This window comes from Adiantum capillus-veneris, chromosome 26 (assembly GCF_014529385.1).
Source record: "Adiantum capillus-veneris isolate H3 chromosome 26, ASM1452938v2, whole genome shotgun sequence".
In the NCBI taxonomy this organism is placed as follows: Eukaryota; Viridiplantae; Streptophyta; class Polypodiopsida; order Polypodiales; family Pteridaceae; genus Adiantum; species Adiantum capillus-veneris.
This window is the reverse complement of record NC_140956.1, coordinates 9,203,819-9,225,315: the sequence shown is the minus strand read 5'-3', so window position 1 is coordinate 9,225,315 and position 21,497 is coordinate 9,203,819. Positions and strand designations below refer to the sequence as shown.

The window sequence follows — 21,497 nt, the reverse complement described above, 5'->3', positions numbered from 1 at the left end:
TGAGGTATGAAGAGGATTGCAATTTGGTGTGCCTTAATAGTCTTTTTTATAGGAATAAAGTATAATTGCTTGCTAAACCTGTCGACTATTGACCATATTCCCGTATTCCCATGGATAAACTTGGATAATCCAAAGATAAAATCCATGGATATACTCTCCCGTGGTGAATTAGGGATTGGCAATGGTGGTTGGAGTAATCCAGGTTGCTTTCCACTATCATACTTGGTCTTTTGGCATACCACACATTTTGAAACATACTCTTGTATGTCTACTTTCATGGTAGGCCAATATAAGTATGTCTCTACTCTTTGAGGAGTAGGTTGAATGCCTCTATGCCCTGCATAGGAAGGAGCATGGGATTCATACATGACTTTCTCATGAAGGGAGTGGGTAACACATAGCCTCTTGCCATGGAGAAGATAACCATCCTGTAAGGTGAATGGTTCTTCTTTCTTGCCCAATGCAAGGGCTAACATTATATCTTTAAAGTCAGAGTCAATAGCATACTCATCTATCATAGAAGATATAGATCATTGTGAGCTACTATAGACATCGCATTGACTCGTGGTTGTCGTCAAAGTGCATCGGCCACATGGTTATGCTTTCTAGTAATGTGAGCAATATGAAAATATAATTATGAAAGAAAATTTGCCCACCTGATTTGTTTGTCGAAAAGCTTGGTTTGCGCCATGAAGTACTTGAAACTTTGGTGGTCCATTCGCAAAATAAATGGAGTCCCCGATAGATAGTGTTTCCATGTGTCTAGGGCATATAGAACAGCTAAAAACTTTTTTTTGTATATGTCCAAGACCCGTTCATCGGCATTGAGCCTTCGGCTCTCATATGTTATGGCATGCCCTTCTTGAAGCAAGACTGCTCCAAGGCAATCACCACAAGCATCACATTGGACCTTAAATGGCTGTGAGAGATCCAAAAGCATAAGCATTGGTTAGGAGGTAAGATTCTCTTTGAGCTTGTCGAAAGCATTTTTCTCTTTAGCAGTCCATGAGTACTTAATGTTCTTCTTTATTAAGTCATGCAATGGTCCTCCTATTTGAGAGAATTTTGCTATGAAGCGTCTGTAGTATGCACACATACCAATAAAGCTTCGTAGCTCATGTAGATTCCTTGGATAAAGCCATGCTTTTAATACCTCCAACTTTGATGGATCCATACGGATACCATCTTGAAAGATAATATGACCTAAGTATTGAATCTCTTGTAGGAAAAATTCGCTCTTCTTTTGATTGATAAAAAGCTTGTTCTCCCTCAAAACTTGAAATATCACCTGAAGATGTTGCTTATGCTCCTCCAAGGACTTGGAGTAGATGTTGATATCATCAAAGAACATTCCAATGAATTTGCGGTAGGGTCTAAAGATTTTCTCCATTAAAGGATTGAACGTGGCTGGAGCATTTGTCAAACCAAAAGGCATAACAAGATACTCATAAAGACCAAACGTTGTATGGAACGCAATCTTTATGATATTTTCATTCACTATCCTTATTTGATGATAGCCACTTTTAAAGTCAATCCTACTGAAGTAGGTTGAACCTTGTAGCTTATCAAAGAGACCTACCCACATTAGGAAAAATCTGTTTTTGATAGTGATATAGTTTAGTGTTCAATAGTCCACACACATGCGGTATGTATCATCTTTCTTTTGCACTAAAAGGGCCGAAGAACAAAAAGGAGAGGAGCTAGGCCTCATCATCCCTTTTACCAATTCTTGTACTTGCCTCGTAATCTCCTCTTGTTGAGCTTGGGAAACTCGATAAGGAGGCTTGTTAGGCAGTGAGCTTCCTAGTATGAGCTCAATTCAATGGCCTCATCCCCTGGTTTTGGAGGTGAGTCCATAGGCATATCATCGACAAAAACATCTTGGAATCTGTTTAGAAAATTAGACAAGTCTAACTCTTGCTGATTCCTACCATTTTTATTTAATAAAACATTAGAACTTTTTATGGATTATGTGACAAAAATCATACACGCAAAAACTGAGCTTTTCATTGATTTGTCAAAAGCAAGAGAATTTACAAGGGATATAGTACGGCCAGGCTCATAAGCATCTATGTACATATTCTTTTACTTGTACTTGAAATACAACCTTCTTTCAGGGAACTTTACATTAACAGCCATACGGTCAAACCATGGTACTCCTAAGATGACATCTTCATGCTTGAGGAGGAGAGATGAAGAAATCTTCTTTGTCAACATAGCCTTGAACATTAAGCCTCAATTTTCCAATCAAAGAAGTAACTGCGGCTTCTTGTCCCTTGAAGGCTCTATCGGCTAGAACCACATCTCCCATCTCACGAGCTTGAATGCCTAACTTGGTGGTCAACTCCGTTGATATGAAATTGTGAGTAGAGCCAGGGTTAAAGAAGATGAAGACATCATGCTCGCAAGTATAGGAGAGAGGTGATCCTTTGCAATGAGCATCCTCTATTGGAGCTTCGATCCTGGAAGCTCTAGGAGTCTCAATGTGGGCATTTCTTTTGGGTTAAGAACGATAGCCATGTCCTTGCTTCCCACAAGCATTTGTGATCCTTACGAAAAGCTTTTAGCTCTTCAGGAGAGAGTTTATTTTTACCTTTGTAAACTCCCTTCTCCTTGGATCGATTGTTGTTGTTGTTGGAATTGCCTTGGAAAGAACTTACATTGCTCTCTCTCTTTGCATCATTTTTGTCTTTGTTTTTCATGGGCTTGATATTCCTTTTAACTCCTTGTTAAAAATTGATGCGCGAAGCAATCATAGTGTGGTAGATTACTTCGGTGATAGAACCAAGCCGTTGGGAGTTGACATACTCTGTCATTTCTTCAGGTAATCCCGCACAGAATTGTTGCTTTTGCTCGACGAAGTCTATCTTTTGAAAGACCATAGCCTTGAGATATAAATCCCAAGACTTGTGAACATATTTATTTGTGGATAGACTCATTAGAGAGCAGCTTTAAACTTCAGCATTCGATAAGCACTTTGTCATTTGCATCGCTTGCAAGGAATTTCTTCATGATGAAGACTCATAGAGTTTTCCATGTCTTTGGGGCTTCGTCGTTGCCACGAAAGCTAGGCCACCATCGGCGAGCAGATTTTTGGAAGTGCATACCTATATGACGTAGCTTAGAGGACTCTGTGAAGCCCTCGCCTCCAAAGGTCGTATCAAATTGTTGGATGAAGGCCAACACTTTGTTGATATCACCAAAGGTACTATCAATAGGTGAGAAAAGGGATACTCTTTCTTCCCTCTTTGCATTTCTTGAGCTTTTGAGACCTTCACCATGCATGGTAGGATTTGTGATGTCCTCTCCACTTGTATTCTCTAAGAGAATAGTTGTTCTTTTCGTCGGAAGAGGAGGAAGGTAAAGAAGAAGGAGAAGAGAGTGACCTCTTTCTAACCTTTTTCTTCTTTTGTTTCCTCTCTTCCTTTTCAGAGTCACGAGGACTATGAATCGATCGTTTCCTCTTAGGAGGAGCTAACGATCGTTTAGACCGCCATTTTCATGGAGCTATATTTCAGAGGAACTTCGTTATTCACTTCTCTCACGTTCATTGAATTCCTCCTCTCTTATGAGAGATAGTCTTCTTTTGGGAGTCTTATCAAGAGACCTCCTAAACTCTCTCCCTCGTGGAGAGAAAGGGAAATCCCATAAGCACGAAGTTATTGAGTAACTTCGGCTTACAAAGCAAGACTATCCATAGCTTATTGCAACCTAGTAACAAGATAGTTAACAAACATTGAAGCATCATCAGTAGCATTTTCATGTGCACAATGAAAGTTGTCAATATTCATTCTACTCTCTTGATTATTGTCAATTCTACTCTTGATTGTTGTCAACCATGCTAATTAAACTTATATAAAAATTAACTTGTGCTTTGGCATCCTCAAAAATCATAGTCGCTACTCTTCTTTTCCTCTGAATATTAGTTCTCGAACAACCACAACCGCGGCTTAGAGACTGTTGATTACAAAGCTAGTCAAAAGAGTCTAACATTGCTCGGTTCATTATGGTTTCTATAGTAGTTGTTAATAGCCCAATAATGGTCAAGCCAAAGGCAAGCCCCAAAAGACTCCATTATTAAGAACGGTGTAACTCGAACTAAGTCCTTTTCAACCAAGATAATAGATCCCTATCCCACTTACCCTATTGCAATGATCAGATCCAATCTTTCATGGACAACTTAAGGACCTCTCTTCTTAAGCAAGAAAAGAGAAACCAATAGCTCTAATACCAATGTAATGGAAATGGCCTATGAACTTTGAGAATAACGAAATTAAAAAAATTACAGCATTTTTATGAGAGTGAACTTAATTAACAATAGCAACATAACCATTTCACTTAACTAACTTGACATGAACAGTACTTCTGCAAGAGAGAATTAAAAAACTTGACAACAGTTGATGATCGGATTTATGTGGAACCGATTCCCCCTTCAATACGCTTTTGTATTATAGATTCTCCCACAAAGAGAGACTTGATACAATAAAGGGTACAACTAAGTCTACGTGGAATTTAGATCAAGGTCTTCCACAACTAGACTCGAGCATGTCTTTCTTTCCTTTAAAATTTAGAGCAAAATCCGCGTTCTATGTTCTTAGAACAGTAGCATGTTATGCTTATCTTCACAAAAGCACAATCATGTTTGTTTGAATATGTGCAATAAATCATTCAAAAAAATTTCGGAGTGAATATTCAACTCAAAATTACAATTTAATGGCATTCAACATTTATTTGCATACATATGTACAGAAGAATCTCTCTCTCTCTCCCTCTCTCTCTCTCTCTCTCTCTCACTCACACACACACACACACACACACACACACGTACGGCACTCGACATATTCTCTCTTATGCACAGAACACACCTGATTGCAAAATGGTGTATATGTAGCTATGGTTTCCGGCCTCTATGGTCATTATCAATCCTTTTCCTTTTCTTCCAAGTCCTTTTCTTGTGTGCATGGCATCATTATCTTGATTGTCTTACCCATGACTGCTTTTTTGAAAATGGGCCTAATTAGACGGCCAATAGTGCATCACAACATTTTACACACTCAAAAGCCCACCCCCAGACAAACAACCTTCACAAAAGCGGTTTTTTTTTTTTTTTGCAGCATGCCTAATCGACATATTTCACCCCACAGTAGGTAATTAGCATTGAGGCAAGAAGGCTGCGTTGGAAAATGTGCACGCAAGGCACTCACTGCTTAGGGTAGTAAGGCAGGCAGCGCCAACAAAAAGGTTGAACTCAGTACAATTGCTCCCTAGACTCAAGAGTAGAAGAAGATTTGCATCGTTGCATAAACACATGAGACAAGCTCGACGTTCAAGAAAGAGGTTGTAAGGTCATCTCCACACCTTTTCGAAATGGAGTGAGTGATATATTTAATGTCGATGTACATCTGTTCACATTCATGGATATGTCTGCTGGACTTGTAACTCCACGATTCACCTGTACCATCAGAAATAGACCTAGGGTTGTAATGTTGCCAAAACTTAGATTGGAAAGCATGCAGCCAATGAGATGATACGTACAGAAGCAGCTGAAATATCTGTTATAAGCGATTTATCAAAGCCTCTGACCTCTGCAACCACCTCCGCCATTTCCGCGCGTGAAAGCCTTTCGGGACCTCCAACATTCAGTAGAAGCTGTAAGGTGGATTCTGCAACCCAGACACAGACAAGAGGCGACAGCAAGTTGTTTCAACACCTAGACGAGCAAGTACTCCTATGAAGTAAAAGGTGGCGTTGAAGCATTAGCAGAGTCTTTCCTACAGAATCTTATTTCAACCGTTCCAAAAGACAGCGATTTCCTATTAGACTGTAGTACTAGAAGTATTCATTCCTTTCATACACCCACCGTTATTTTTGAGCTTCAAACAAATCTTATGCAGCATTTTTTAAGCTTTCTTGTGGTTGTGAGGATTAGCTCACGTAACGAAACCTAAGGAATGCTGGCTTTCGTGAGCTTGAGAAAATACTACAGCATCCAGAACCTCTGTTCTAAGTTAGAAGTACAGCATCCCACAGTAAAAGAATGTATTTTTTGTGTATAGATGGCTGCCCAAACTGTGAATGTTGACATTAACTTCTACTTACAGGCCATGCCATATTTATGAAAGTGTAGGGTGAACCTGTAAAAGAGGCTGCGGAAATTTATACTAGCTCGGCTGCATGAGACTTAAGAAACTATCCAACATGACAAGAACACAAGGATGCAAGCATACAAATGAAAGATGCACTACTAGTTAAAATATTAACATGCCTATGGATGCATCTTGCTGTCAGAAAATAACCAAGTTTCCATCCGTAGGCATCCAAGCACCAAGACAGGAATGCAATCTTGGTGTGTACCCAAAGTTTGTGTCATCAATCCTCCCTCATAGTCCACAAAGAAACAAGGCATGTTAACTCGTCAAAATTCTTGTTCATGCTGCATGCAAGTCCAGCCGCCCCAGTCCTTTTCCAGCAAAACTGCCCATCCGCATATGCCTTTTTAAACCCAGTGATAATCCCCAAGATCTATCCTCTATACCAAGATTTACTAGTTCAGAAATAATGAAGAAAAGAAGAGCAATTAAACAAATTACCTTTCTCTTGTTTTCTGAGTAGAAGCTCAACCACCATGACAACATCCTTTACAAAGACTGGGCATCGAAACTCATCATTGAAAAACTCTAGTCGCTTGCCATCGAAAAGGACACCTTCAATCCACTGAGAATTGTAACGGGATACAGTAAAGAGAGTTCAAGAAGCAGCACTACAAAAGAAACACGAGGCTACCAAAACCTTCTTACCTGAATAGGAAGTGATTTCTTGACCTGCACAATAGGTTTGGGTCCATAAATTATGCTGCTCCTCAAAATTGCATAATTGGGCCAATCTTTCATGATAGTCTGCTCTGCTTCCAGCTTGGACTTTCCATATGTATTTACAGGTTTTGCCTCATCCTCCTCTTTGTAGAAAAGATTAGTGCCTTCATAAACTGACATGACCGATTGATGTTAGCCATTCCGATTTATATAGAAAAGATGAAACGAAAATGGTAATAAAAAATCAGTGAGATGGAGGCATACAAAAATAGGAAGGAATTTGTAATAGACACTCTAAATCAAAGATCGACTACAACACAGGTGAGGGAATTGCTAACAACTGAATAAACTTGAATAAAGGGGGAAAGAGAAAGGAGAAGATGCATTGGCACCAAAGACCCGCGCCCCTCCGGTATTTCTTTATTATTACTTTGCACGAGTACCATGTCCGAGGGCCCTCTCTCTACAGTGCTCCCAAGCTAATCTACCAGAGAAGAGGCCTCAGCAACTTATTTAAAGGCTGCCAAAAGCATACAAGTGAAAAGCCCTGCTCCCAAAAGCTCCTGCTCAAAAAGCTAGCGCCCAGAGGGCTGTCCGTAAATCGCGGAAATCCGTACAATTGCCACATCAACAAGTTTTGCAATTCTCGGGGCGTCCGTACAGCTGGCTGCGTGAGAGTTGCATTAATTTAGGTTTTCAGGCCCCTCAGCCAATTTCTGTAAGTCGGGAGAAATTAACCCTTTTCGGCCTCTCAGCCAAAAACTTCTTCTGCTCTTCCATTAGGTTTTAGGCCCCTCGGCCGGGTTTTATCAATTAGGCCATGAGCTTGTGACATACCCCCCTCTTGAAAGAATTGTAATCGCCCTCGATTACGCCAGCAAAAGAAGACAGGACAGAAACTAGTTCCGCACACTATGACTCGTAAGTACCGACGTACTAGACCACACATATCAAACACTTGCACAAAGACAACAGTCATTAAACATATCTTGGATGAGAATCATGATCATCATAACTTATTTAGCAATCACAACTAGACCGCGCTGACCTTTTCACAGACGTCTTGATCTACTAAATCATGGTACTATCACATTCACATCACCCCTCGTGTAATCACTTCTGACAAAGGATCATATGGAAATTCAGAGATAACTACAATCTACACACTTGGCAACACTATTAGTACTTCAAAACAGCTGTGAAACGGAAAGAGAGAGACTCCACACGAATGACACGAAGTAGCGGAGTTCCATCCCTAGACGCCACTAGTCTCAAAGACAAAAGTATTTCTTTATTATTACTGTTCGCAAAGTACAACTCCCGAGGGTTCGACTCTCTCCAAGACTCTGCGTCTAGATGCTCCTAGGAAGTGGCCCTCTAGGCACTTATAGAGAGTACAAGGGATGCCAAAAGTAGAGCCCCAAAAGCGTCGGGTCAATAAGTACTTAATCCTAAAAGCACGTGTATCCAAAAGTTGGCGCTAAAATCTGCCAAAATCTATCGACGCAAATTGCGGAATTTCGTACAGCAATGCCACGTCTTCAATCAGCGCAAAAAGCGAAAAAGTCCGTACAAACTGCCACGTCAACATGTCAGTGCAAAAAGCGAGATTCCGTACAGTTGCTGCCACGTCGGCATGCTCTATGCAATTTTGATCTGTGTGTGTGCTTGTTAATTTATTGGACCCTCTCAGCAAGCATCTATAACTTGGTCAGGGGTTAGGATTATTAATTCCTAACCCTTTACTCTAGCCACTCGGCATGACTTTTGGACCTTCATTTTCTTCTTCTTTTCTCTAGGTTTTAGGCCCCTCAGCCAGTTCCTACAAAACTTAATCAAGTTAGTTCCAGACCCAAAGGTCACTCAGATGTCCCCACATCATGCAAATGACATTCAAATGTAGAAATCACATAGAGAGAACTGATCCCGACACATAGGATTCCTGCTTTGACCAAAAGATTGGCATGGACCACCTACCTAGGGACAGTGAGTCTCAGGCGATGCGTCTATGACCTCAAAGCAAAAACCCTAACCCTAAAACCCGTCACACCTCAAGTGACTAAGATAAAATGTTGCAGTCATCCCATCTTTCCAATACATACTCAAACAAAGCACACATGAGAGAGCACAATTAACATATTCATTTTAAGAATTTCATTTCAAATGTACATCTTTACATAAAGTCATTTGGAAGAATACTGTCAGCCTGTCAGTATTCCTGAAATTTCAAAAAAAAAAATGACTTTATTCGCATTGAGGTAACCTGTGATGAAGCAGTGGAGTGACTCCCCTCTTGTGCAACCCGCATCACACCAAATTCCACGTGCTGAATCATCGGTAACCTTTGGAATAGTCTATGCTAAACTAAAAGCCTCGAGGTAGACCTCTAGTATCTGAGAAGTATAAGTCCTCCTATATCCAGTTGGCATCAAAAGCCGGAGATAATTCCTGAACTTGACTATATACTGTCATGTCAACTTACCTTTCACTTTCCTTTCCTTATGGGCCAGAAACTGTTCTAAATTGAGTATCTCTTTTGTCTCTTCCACTTCTCAATGCTCGTATGGCTCCCTGTCCACTGGCACTTCACCTTTGAGAGGTCTCAATACACTCACATGAAATGCATTGTGAGTCATCTAAGTATCTGGTAACTTCAATTTGAAGGATACATCATTTATCTTTTCCTGTACCTGGAAGGGTCCATATTTCATACTTAGCTTTGGAAAAGCCTCTCCTTACCCTTCCGCTTCCATCAACGTGCTTTCTCAAACTTGAGTAGCACCCAATCATTTTCCTTCAACTGCAAGTTATGTTGATGCTTGTACGTTGTCTTCCTATGCCGTGCTTGAGACTTCTCCAAAGCCTCCCTTACCATGGCAAAGGTAGTATCTAGATCCTATGTGTATTAATATGTTTCAAGAAATGTATCCTTGGTGCTCAAAATAGGTGGAACCTTTCTAACACCCTCGACGATCTCAAATGGCACCTTCCCATAGACGTATGAACTCTGTTGTTGTAGGCAAACTCCACTAGAAGCAAAAAACTTATCCCATCGAGTCTTTTGATCCAAGATATATGACTTTCTTTAATAAGTCTAAACCCATTGAATTGGCTATCTTTGATTCCCCATTTGCCTGTGGATGAAACGGGTGTAACAAAATGCTGACCTGTCAAAGCCTAAAGAATGGAGTCAACTTACATATGTGGCCGAGGGGCCTAAACCCTAATTTCTGCCAGAAACCCTAATTCTGCCCAAAACCCTAATTCTGCTAAAACCCTAACCCTGAAATCAGATTATGCCCGAAACCCTAACCCTAAAATCAGAAACCCTACAAAGAAGCAGCAGAAGAAGAAGAAGAAGTTTTACAGACTTACAAAGTCTTGACGAGTGGCCTATTTTTAAAGAAGAGTTCCCACCAACTTATGGGACCCCGTCCGATGGGGCCCAAGTGACATAAAGGCATTGAAAATAAAGCAGAACACACTCCAAAGACTTTGCACATCAAAATATGATGATGTGACACATGTACGGACGTTCTGCAGTTCGTGGCAGATTTTTAGGAAAATCCCGAAATTTTAGGAAAGTGATTTTTTGGGGTCAGCTTTTCATATTTGATGCTTTTAAGCTTTTGGGCCTTTAAATATGAGCCTTGGGAGCCCTCTCTGGCACTCTTCAGTGCGCAGCTTGCAGAGGAGGTGTCCCGGACTGTTGTACTTTGCGAATCACCAGTAATATAAAGAAATACCGAAAGGGGCGCCAAGGTTTGGGGCCAATACTCTCTGGGGTGGAATTCCGCCACTCCGTGTCGCATGTCATCTCTCTCTCTCTCTCTCTCTCTCTCTCTCTCTCTCTCTCTCTCTCTCTCTCTCTCTCTCTCTCTCTCAGTTCAGTTGTTATTGAACAGTTGTTATTGAAGTGCTAAAATTTTGTTCAGCCTGTTCTTTTCTATTGGCACGTGGTGCCCGCCTTGTGACAATGGTATCAGAGCATCAAGCGTGTGCTTTTCTGAAAGCACACCGGTCCTACAAAAAAGCAGACAGAGTTATTGGAACTTTTATTTGAGGTATCTTCGCCCTCGAACCCGGACTTATTAGCCACTCGCACCCTTACTTCATCGCGCATAGGGCGCGCTCCCGTCTTCACCGCTCATGTCTTACAGGGCATAAGCCATTAAGATCACTTGCAAAGAAGGATCCAAGATTTGTTTCAAGTCACTTTTTTTTCTTCTCAGAAGCACTGCCATGCAGATGCTGATGTCTACAACTACCAAGCAGCATACTCCAAGTACTTGGCAAGCTTTCAAGAAAATTTTTGCTCGAAGTTCTATGGTTTCTGACATCTTCCTTCGGAGTGCGACTTCTGGCAGAGTGGGGTATCCTGAAATGCTCATGCCATGGAAACCCTAGCAGATTATATCTTGAAATTTCTAGACATCTCTTAGTAGATGTCTCTTCTCGAGTTGATAACCTTGGAGGTTCGGTGTGATTGCTATCTCTTGGGACTACCATCGCCGCCAAAGAAACACTGTCTGTCCAAGAGCTGATGGACCATGATGTGCTCGGCTAGGACCTTATGGAATGAACCTAACCCTAATTTTTGGTGCAGGTTTCAGGATGGAAAGTCAGTAGACTTTTCGAGCTAGACTGATGTCGAGATTGCTTTTTTAAGTTTGAGTTCTGTTTGAACTTGTTTGGTGATCCTGTTTGGAATTTGTTTAAAATGGATGCTTTATGTTTTATACCTGTCTTGGTGCCGATTTGAATTGTTTGACTCTGGTTTGATACTGGTTTCAATGATTGGTGATTTTACTCCCGGATGGAGAAGTGAGAAATACTGTTTTGGTATTGTTTGAACCTCGGAACGACCCACGCCAATGCCAGGGGAGCGTTTCGTTGTATATTTGAAAACCTCTGAACGATGCAGGCCAATTCCTGGGGAGCGTTTGGTTGTATGCTTGTAAAATAATTGTTGTTGTGACTCCCAGCCCGGACTTGGATGGTTATGCGGGAGGAGTATTAAGAAGTCTGAGCAATGGTTACTCTCAGCATCTCCAAACGACACAGGCTGCGGTTTGGGGGGGCGTTTGGTTGTAAAAGGCCTCTATATCTCCCGGCCCGGACCTTCTTAGGTTATGCGGGAGGAGTGAAGAGGGAGTCGTTGAAAATCTCCTGGCCCGGACCTTGTTAGGTTATGCTGGAGGAGTGTTCATCAACGGCTTTATGTTTCTATGTCTTGTAACATGCATATGTGAGCATTTGTGTTGCATTGTGATGTGCCAACTACTGAATATTCCTAATTGGATGAGATTCCCTGGGTATGTAATTTTAGTGCATCAACACACCCGTGGACGATCAGTACGGTCTGGTTCTAATGGCTAATTTTACTACACCGGAATATCAAGAGTTCCGATCTGGACGAAAGGAGAAGTTAACTCCTTGATCAAAACAGCCGAAAGGAGAAGCTAACTCCTTGATCAAAAGAGCAAAAAGGAGAGCTAACTCCTTAATAAAAAGAGCAAACTGATTGTCCCTCGGAATGTCCCTCGGAAATTTTTGAGCTAACTTGAGTTGTTTTGCAGATATGCTATAATCGAGGACGATTACTCTCTTTCAAGAAGGGGAGATGTAACAAATTGCTGATGTGTAGACCTACTAAAGAACGGAGCTACTGGCTGAGGGGCCTAAACCCTAAGAAGAACAAGTAACGGAAGAAGTGTCACAAAGTGATGGCGTGGTTGCCCAAGAGCAAAAACCCTAACCCTAATTTCTGCCAAAAGCCCTAACTGTTGAAACCCTAATTCTGGAAACCATAACCCTAAAACCTGCAAACCCTAAAACCTGCCAAAAACCCTAAAAGTTGAAACCCTAATTCTAGAAACCCTAACCCTAAAACCTGCAAGCTCTAATTCTGCTACCAGAAACCCTAAAACTGCAGAAACCCTAACCCTAACCCTAAGGGCAGATTTCCGAAATTTGCGTTGGCTGGTGACGTGGCAAGCTGTACGGATTCCGTGATTTACGTTGGCAGCTTTTTGGCTTTGCTTTTAGACTAGAAGCTTTTGAGTTTTAAAAGCTTTTTACTGTAACTGCTTTTTAGGCCAAGGGCCTTTAAATATGAAGCTAGGGCTCATTCTCTGGCATGCTTCCTAGCGAAGGTGCAGAGTGTGGAGTACCGGCTTGTAATGTGTTGATGTAATATAAAGAAATACCAAAAGGGGCGGCAAGGTTTGTGGCCAATACTCTCGGGTGGAATTCCGCCACTCTGTGTCGCGTCTCTCTCTCTCTCTCTCTCTCTCTCTCTCTCTCTCTCTCTCTCTCTCTCTCTCTCTCTCTCTCTCTCAATTCAGTTGTTATTGAAGTGCTAAAAGTCTGTTCAGTCTGTTCTTTTCTATTGGCACGTGGTGCCCGTCTTGTGACAACGGGGACAAGAATTCAAGTCGTGTATCTATATTCTCCCATATTGCTCTTCAAAACAAACTCATAAATCGGGGATTTCTATCTGACACAATAGATTCAGGCATACCTTGTAATCTAAAAATCTACCAGACAAACAGTTTGGCCAAATACACGTGTTTTGGGCTTCAATCGGAGAAGAATATTTGGTGGCTGGTAGCTTTTCCTCCTCGTTGGAGTCGGAGGAAGAGGAACTCTCCAAGCTATCAAAAGGAGAAGATGAACTAGGGTCATTCGCAAAGCGCACACGCTTCTTGGATTAGCTAGCTACCTTAAAGATGGATTCCTGACCCAAATAGCCAGGATAGTCCGAAGCGCGACTCTTCTTCCTAGTTTTCATTACTTTATTGACTTGTTGCTCAACAGCAGTGTCAAATTTACCTTGGGATTATAGTTTTCCCTTTTCTGTACTCCGCTTTGCTTTTTGTTTCATAGGTAGGATGTCACGAGGACGTAGCAACTGTTAACTATGTCACGAGGACGTGGCAACTGCTAACCATAGCTGTTGGTTTCTTTCCAATGATTTTTGTTTTATTTTTGAGACCCTCTTTTTGAAGTTGCAAATGGTCGGACATTGTATGGCCAATGTGAATGGTAGTTCCACCCGCAGACGGGAAGTTGGTCGGCACTGGAATTCGTATAGTAAGAGGATGTCTAGGCTCAGTTCAAGATCATGTAGGTCCCCCCGTCGCACTTAGCAAGTTGGTGGATATTACGAAGTGAACTCAATAAAGGCATAAAGCCAAGGTGGGGTCACCAAAGGAAAGTACCTGACAATTGGGCTACATTGCATTTTTGGATGCGGTCCCAAGGAGGATAGATGGTCAGAAGACCAATGGGAGACCGACGGAAGCCCAACGGAAGCATCTCCTAAAAATTAGGGAACTGCTATTTTGGGCCATGAAATTTGTTCACGTCATTACCTCCGGAATGACAAGGAGAACATTTTAGAACTGTGCTGCAAAATCAATTGGGCAACCAGACGGGAGATTTTTAAGCGGCAACCTCGAAACCGGAAATTGCTTGAAAATGGGTCTGCCTCGTGCAGAAACTTGGGCGCTCGATTTCTAGTTGAGAGAGAGCTCATTTGCAACTGCCACAGGTTCAGAGCTATTGACTGCAAGCTTTCCTCTCATGTACAGTGTGGTGCAAGAAGTCATGTCCTGCACACCTCACACTCCTCTCTCTTCCCTACGTGCAGTAATGTGATGCCCCACAAGAGGGCTTCATTTGACTCAAGTACAATTGTGTGGTTGCATGCGTTTTTGTTGAGGCAAGAGCCTCTCTGAGCAAGAACAGGAGTAGCTAACTGCTACTCCAAAAGCAGGCACCGGTGAGGGTGATAACCTCACCGTACAGATGCGTTTTCAGCACTGGTTATGCGCTGAATTTTGACTGTTTTTCAGCCATATGGATGCCAGAACCATTGGGAACCATGCCCCAATGATAGAAGATGACTGTTTAGGGCTGAAAACAAGGCAAAAACCAGTAAATACAGCGAGCTGAATTTACTGTTTTTGGGCAGAAATCAGAGGGTTTAGGCAAGTGGAAGTGAGTTCCAGTAGGGGAATTGGTTTCGGGCGAGTTTTGGGGCTGTTATGCTGCCGAAATTTTGCCAAAACAGGTGGTATCTAGCTGGATACAGGTAAAGAATTCCCAAGACCCTTCTTTGTAATCTACCCTCTTAAAGAATAAAGAAATACCGAAAGGGGCGCCAATTTTGGGGCCTACAAGTTGTCGGTGTCTGCTTGGAGCATTCTAGCTTCCGAGCCGTGTGTGCACTTAAGGGTTAAGTCCGCAGGTTCCCTTTGCAAAGTATTCTCTCTCTTTGTGTGTCTAAGTAAAGTAAAGAATTTCGGGTGAAAGCCAAAGCCTACCGCCCCACGGGCCGGTTTCAAGGTTCTGTTGCCGCGACATCAATCCCTTTTTCCTCAAGAAGTGAGCCTCGGTTGTTTTGGGTAAAGACACAAAGTACAGGAACGCGGGATTTCACTATGGCCGACATAGGGAAGGGCATTATGGAAGAGGGTTCCTCTTCGAAGGACAGACAGGAAATTCGTATGGTATTCAAGATTGGCGAGAGCTCATGGCCACTCCTCTCTATACCTCCTGTTGATGTGAATTGTCCATCCAGTATAGGGCTTTATGACTCGGCAACTCGAGAATGATGCGTTCAGGATTCAGTTAGTTGCCGCGGTGAATGTGTTTTCGCAATTGGTGCAAAACTCAAGGTTTATGGAGTTCTTTGCAAGTGCCACTAGTGCCACAGCAAAATAGGCAACCTACACCGCGAACAAAGCTTGTTGAGGCTCAAGCCCAAGTACTTCATGCGTCTCAGCAGGATAGGAAACACTCGCATGTTGCGGAGTCAGGGGCTCCAAAACAGGTTCATCGCGTCCTTGAACAAGTGGTTAGGACGCCTATTCCAAAGGCTATGCCAGTTCAGCCCGCATGCTGTCTTGAATGGACAGGGAATTGGTTACCAGGCAATGCACCCAGTTTTTTCCACCACCCACAGTACATCCTGGGTATTTCGGGGGTGGATCTGTGTTCTAGAGTATGGTTGGTTATGCGCCTGGAAGTCAGCCGTACATGCCAGGAACAGTGTTTGGGGGTATGCATGGCATGATGCCAAACCCCATGTATGGTAGCATCGGCATGCAGCAAGGTTTTGAGAGCAACCAGGGCCGCAGGCTCATTTTGACATGGCTGGTTTTTCTGGACAGCAGCCAGATATGGCACCTCGTACAGTACAGTGCCTATGTTGCAGACTATTCCTTATGACAATCAAGGGGCACTGGAAAAGCCGAAAGCTTACAAAGAAGGTGGTGCAGCTGTAAAGTTCGGCACTTTCAATAGCTTCAAGGATAAAGCAAAGGCTCTCACTTTCCTCCAGCAGTTTGATACAGCTTATGCAGGAGGGAATTTCACAGAGGCCTCTAAGGTGAGGAAAGCTGCCACTTTCTTGAAGAACAATGCGCTTACATGGTGGACGACATTGTTAATGCAAGGACAAGCACCCGCCACTTGGGTCTACTTCAAACAAATGTTTGCATCTGCTTGGCTGTCAAATGAATTTAAAGCCGACGTCATGACAAATTGGCACCAGCTTACTTCGGCTACACGCAAGAGCTTGCTGGAGTACAATCGAAGGTTTTGTAAAGCGTTACTCTCAGTGACCTCCTACAGATTTGTGCCATTGACAGAGCACATAGAGAAGTATTGTTGTGGGTTGCCTAGAGGGCTTCGGGACTACTGTACCAAGAACAGAGTGGCTACCCTAACCCAGCTCATGGAAGTTGCTAACACTGGTCTTGCCTTGTTGAAAGGAGAGGACAGTGGATTTCCGAGCAACGAGAAAGGAGCCAGCAAAAGAAAAAATCGGCGAAGAAGCCCTTTGTGAAAACGGCTCCTGAAGCCTCACAGGGGTCAGAAAAGGCCACCAAAGATAAGATTCAGCTGGGACTTCTGGAGCGCAGGCAAAGAATCAGAAAAGGAAGCCTTTTGTGCGTAAGTCGCTCGAGGAAAAGAAGGTCCTAATGGCTGAAAACAAATGCTTTATATACGAGCAGCATGGTCACTTTGCTACTAATTTTCCACAAAGGAAAAGACCAACTGACTCAGATAATAAAGAGGACCAGAAAGGCAAGAAGCCTAAACCCACGGCAGGTTTAGTGCCAGATATAGTGGGTGATAGGCCCAGTACAAATGCCAGCGAGTTATGCAGAGCATGGGGTAAAGTTAGAGATCAGACGGCACTCATCTTCTTTGATCCGGGTGCCAAAGAAAACTTTATCTCACCAGTGTTAGCTATGAAGCTGGGCATCAGAGTTGAAGAGATGGGGTACACGGCAGAGGCAGGATTGGCATGTCCTGGCCACTCAGTGTGTTACTCCCATTATTGGAAAGTTGCGTCTGCATATTCAGTCATATGTAGACACAGAAGAATTTTATATCATGCCATTGGAAGTGTGCGATGCGCTACTTGAAATTCCGTGGATGTTCAAAGTACATGGCGTGTTGGATGCCTTCGGCAAGACTATCACCCTTTAGCATAGGGGCAAAACTCATGTTTTGGATGTAAAGCTCAAAGGGGAGTCTGTCCCTATTGTATCTGCTTCGGCTATCACTTCTGTAATAAAGAATCATCTTTCTATGTACTTGATTTTTGCACGTGATGCCTCATATAATTGTCAGTCAAATTTACCTGTGTTAGATAAAGAAAGGTCAGCATTTTTGCAAGAGTTTAGTGACTGTTTTTCTGATTCATTACCGTCGCAATTGCCACCAAAGAGACCTGAGGATCATCGGATAGATGGTGCCAGGTGGCAGGGTGTAGCCCACCAAATAGACCTCTCTACAAGGTTAGTGCGGCGCAGCAGAAAGAGATTATGGGCCAGGTTGAGGAGTTATTAGAGAAGGGGCTGATTCAGCCTACTTCTTCACCCTTTTGCTCCCCAATGCTTCTAGTGCAGGAAAAAGGATGGCTCATGACGCATGTATATTACCGTGCATTGAAAAAGAATACCATCAAGAATAGGTTTCCTATTCCTAGAATTGATGATATTCTCGATCGTTTAGAGGGTGCTGCGATTTTCAATAGGATAGACCTAAAGAGTGGGTACCATCAGATTCGTATAAGGCCAGGGGATCTGCACAAGACTACGTTTAGAACGACATTTGGTCTTTATGAGTTTCTAGTGATGCCGTTTGGGCTAACAAATGCTCCTGCCACGTTCAACAAGATGATGGACCGGATTTTCCGCTCGCATTAATAATTGTTGGGACGTTCTTCGATGACATGATAGTCTATTCGAAGAATGAAGAGGAGCATAGGCGTCACTTGACCATTGTGTTCGAAGAGCTGCGCAGTCACAGGCTACTTGTCAATCCTAAGAAAAGTGAATTCTTCCTAGAAGAGATCCACTTACTTGGCCACATAGTTTCAAAGGATGGTGTCAGAATGGATCCCGCAAAGGTCGAAGCTATTAAGACACGGCCAGAATTGAAGACTGTGCACGATGTCAGAAGCTTCTTGGGATTGTGTTCCCACTATAGAAGGTTTATCAAGAATTTTGCAGAGATACCATCACCTCTTCACGCTTTGCAAAAGAAAGAGGTCACTTTCAAATGGACCCAAAAAGAGATTTCAGCTTTTAGTCTCTTAAAGGAAAAGTTGACTTCAGATCCAGTAATTGTTTTGACAGATCTCAAGACCACCGAAGACTTTTGTAGGAGGAAAAGCAGGCATTTTAGTGGGATTTTTGCGTCCACCTTCACTCCAAATTTGAGGAAGTGATAAAAATACAAAATTTAGCTCACAAGATGAATAATAACCTCATAATTTTTTGTAATTTTTGGAGCTTCCACCAGTGAGATATGATTTTTTTAGTGGACCCCAGTCCGCTCACTTTTTCTCACAAGTCACCCTAGTCTTCTCTCACCTTCCTTCACATCCCCCCCCCCCCCCCCTTTCCCCCCCCACACACACAGTCATTTCTCTCTATCCCTATCTCAAACCTACACCTTCCATTGTTCCTCTCACCCTCTTTACCATTAACCTCCCCTCTCACCTCCATAGCCCTCATAGCGGCATATTTTTATTTTGTTGTAGAGTAGATTGCAATTTAGAAAGAATTATCGTGTAAATTTCTTTAAGAAAAAAAAACAAAACAAAACATGTTGTCATTTTGAAATTGATTCAATGGCGGCCCATCTTTAGAGTTATTCCCCTCAGAGGTTATATTACCGGATGGTAGAAGCCTTACCGAAGTGCAAGAGGTTGTCATTTGTGGTCCAGTGTGATGCGTGTGGCAGTAGCATCAAAGCAGTGCTAATGCAAGATGGACGGGTAGTAGCTTCTGAAAGCCGAATTTTGCAAGGGCCAGAGAGGACTATGCAAGTCTATGAGAAAGAGCTCTTGGCCGTGATTCATGCGCTTTCTAGCTGGAAGCACTACCTCTTAGGCGTTGATTTGTTGTCCAAACAGACCATTAGACCTTGCGATACTTCTTGACACATTCAAAGTTATCCGAAAAGAATATTTCGATGGGCAAACATTCTTTCTATGTTCCACTTCCAGATTATGCACGTGGAAGGCAAGAAGAATGTTGTGGCTGATGCGTTATCAAGGAAGCCACAAAGTTCAGCTGTGTCAATTCCTTATCATCATGAGTTGGATGACATGAAGGAACAGTATGCTACTGATGAAGATTTTGCAAGGATCTTTGAACAATTACAAGAGGGGTAACATCATGAGCACTACCTCCTCAAAGATGATTTTACGATGATGCATGGCAGACTTTGTGTCACTAGGCCATTGTGACATAAGGTCATGGAAGAGATTCATGTCCCACCGTATGCAAGGCATCCTGGTATTGATGCGACAGTTAAAACGGTAGAGGCATTCTTCTATTGGCCTACCTTGAGGAGAGATGTGGATGCCTTTGTGCGAGCATGCATGATTTGCCAAAAGGTCAAGTTAGACAGGCAAAAGACACTAGGGCTGTTACAACCACTACCGATTCCGGATAAGCCATGGGAAAGCATTGCTATGGACTTTATCTTTGATCTTCCAAGAACGCCAACAGGGAATGATGGTATATGGACCATTATCTGCAGGTTCAGCAAGTAGGCCCATTTTATCCCTGGAAGAAGATAAAATCTGATCAGATGGCACGCTTGTTCGTGTACAATGTGTTTAAGTACCATGGAATGCCACAATCGATTATCAGTGATTGTGATCCTCGCATGGCAAGTTTGTTCTGGAGAGGATTGTTTGAGAATATGGGCACTACGCTGAAGTTCTCGTCTTCGTTTCATCCATAAACTGATGGTGGACAGTCAGAAGAGGTTAATTCTACTGTCTTGGATCTACTGAAATGCTATGTGTCAAATAAAAAGGGCAAGTGGGAACAGTATTTGCCTATGCTTGAGTATGCATACAACAATACGATGCATTCGTCCACAGGCAAGGCACCTTTTGAGATTGTTGAAGGCGGCAAAAAAGTTCCTCCCATTTTGCATACAAAGGACAAGATCTTTGAGGCAGATCAATATGTTAAAAACATGGATAAAATGTATAAGAAAATTAAAGTTGACTTGGAGAAAACTCAGGCAAAGCAGAAAAAGGTTGCTGATCGTCACCGTTGTGAATTGCTGTTATCACCTGGTGATTGGATTCTGTTAAGGTTCGAGAAGGTAAGGTTAAAGAAGATGAAGGGCAAGGAACGGTTGTTTCCTAAGCTCAGCATGCGTTACTATGGGCCTTTGACCCTCCGTGGGTGATGTGTCAGAAGATATGCCAGATGAGGATCAGCCAGAAGTTGAGGAACTTGATGAGATCGTGGTACCTGAGCAAGTTTTGGCACATAAGGACAGAAAAGTTCAAAAACTATCCGCCTATGGATGCAAAGAGAATGGAAGAGCATGAACTGTCAAAGTCACCAAATGTATTGCATCTTTACCTTGAGGCCTTTGGGTTACAACCTACTTATACCCCAGCCCAACGTGTGCAAAGGAGAGGTAATGATAGGGCTAGCACATCAAATGTACATATGAATTCAGTGTAATAGATGGAAATGACAAAAGTATGAAGGCCTCATTAAGTCATTTGTATCTATGTGTTACGACCATTCCTAGGGATACATGCGATGATAAAAGAGTGCTGACAACACAAGATCATCACTGGCATGTATTTATGGTATGCAATCGAGGACGTTTGCGATTTCAAGAGGGGGGTATGTCACAAGGACGTGGCAACTGTTACCTGTGTCACGAGGACGTGGCAACTGCTAACCTTAGTTGTTGGTTTCTTTCCAATAATTTTTGTTTTAATTTTGAGACCCTCTTTCTGAAGTTGCAAATGGTCGGACATTGTATGGCCAACGTGAACGGTAGTTTCACCCGCAGACAAGAAGTTGGTCGGCATTGGAATTCGTATAGTAAGAGGATGTCTAAGCTCAGTTCAAAGATCATGTAGATCCCCCGTCACACTTAGCAAGTTGGTGGATACTAGGAAGTGAACTCAATAAAGGCATAGTGCCAAGGTGGGGTCACCAAGGGAAAGTACCCAGCAGTTGGGCCACATTGCATTTTGGATGCGATCCCAATGGCGATAGATGGTCAGATCACCAATGGGAGTCCAACGGAAGCATCCCCTAAAATTTAGGGAACTTCTATTTTTGGGCCACGAAATCTGTTCGCGTCATTACCTCCGGAATGACAAGGGGA

The 21,497-nt window shown here is 42.6% G+C and overlaps 1 protein-coding gene across 3 annotated transcripts in view; it reads right to left on the bottom strand.

Annotated features, from left to right (window-relative positions):
• Positions 1-5,082: 5,082 nt before the first annotated feature.
• Positions 5,083-21,497, bottom strand: part of LOC147422964 (NAD(P)-binding Rossmann-fold superfamily protein) — a 62,339-nt gene continuing 45,924 nt past the window's right edge. The window contains exons 3-6 of one of the 3 annotated variants that reach the window (XM_086501251.1): positions 6,798-6,985; positions 6,591-6,714; positions 5,584-5,663; positions 5,083-5,452 (exon numbers count right to left, since the gene is read on the bottom strand). In XM_086501251.1, the coding sequence (XP_086357377.1) occupies positions 5,327-5,452; positions 5,584-5,663; positions 6,591-6,714; positions 6,798-6,985 (518 nt within the window). In that variant the 3' untranslated portion in view covers positions 5,083-5,326. Of the gene's footprint in view, positions 5,453-5,535; positions 5,664-6,348; positions 6,475-6,590; positions 6,715-6,797; positions 6,986-21,497 lie in introns of those variants that run through there. The other 2 variants (XM_086501249.1, XM_086501252.1) reach the window with 2 other exon arrangements.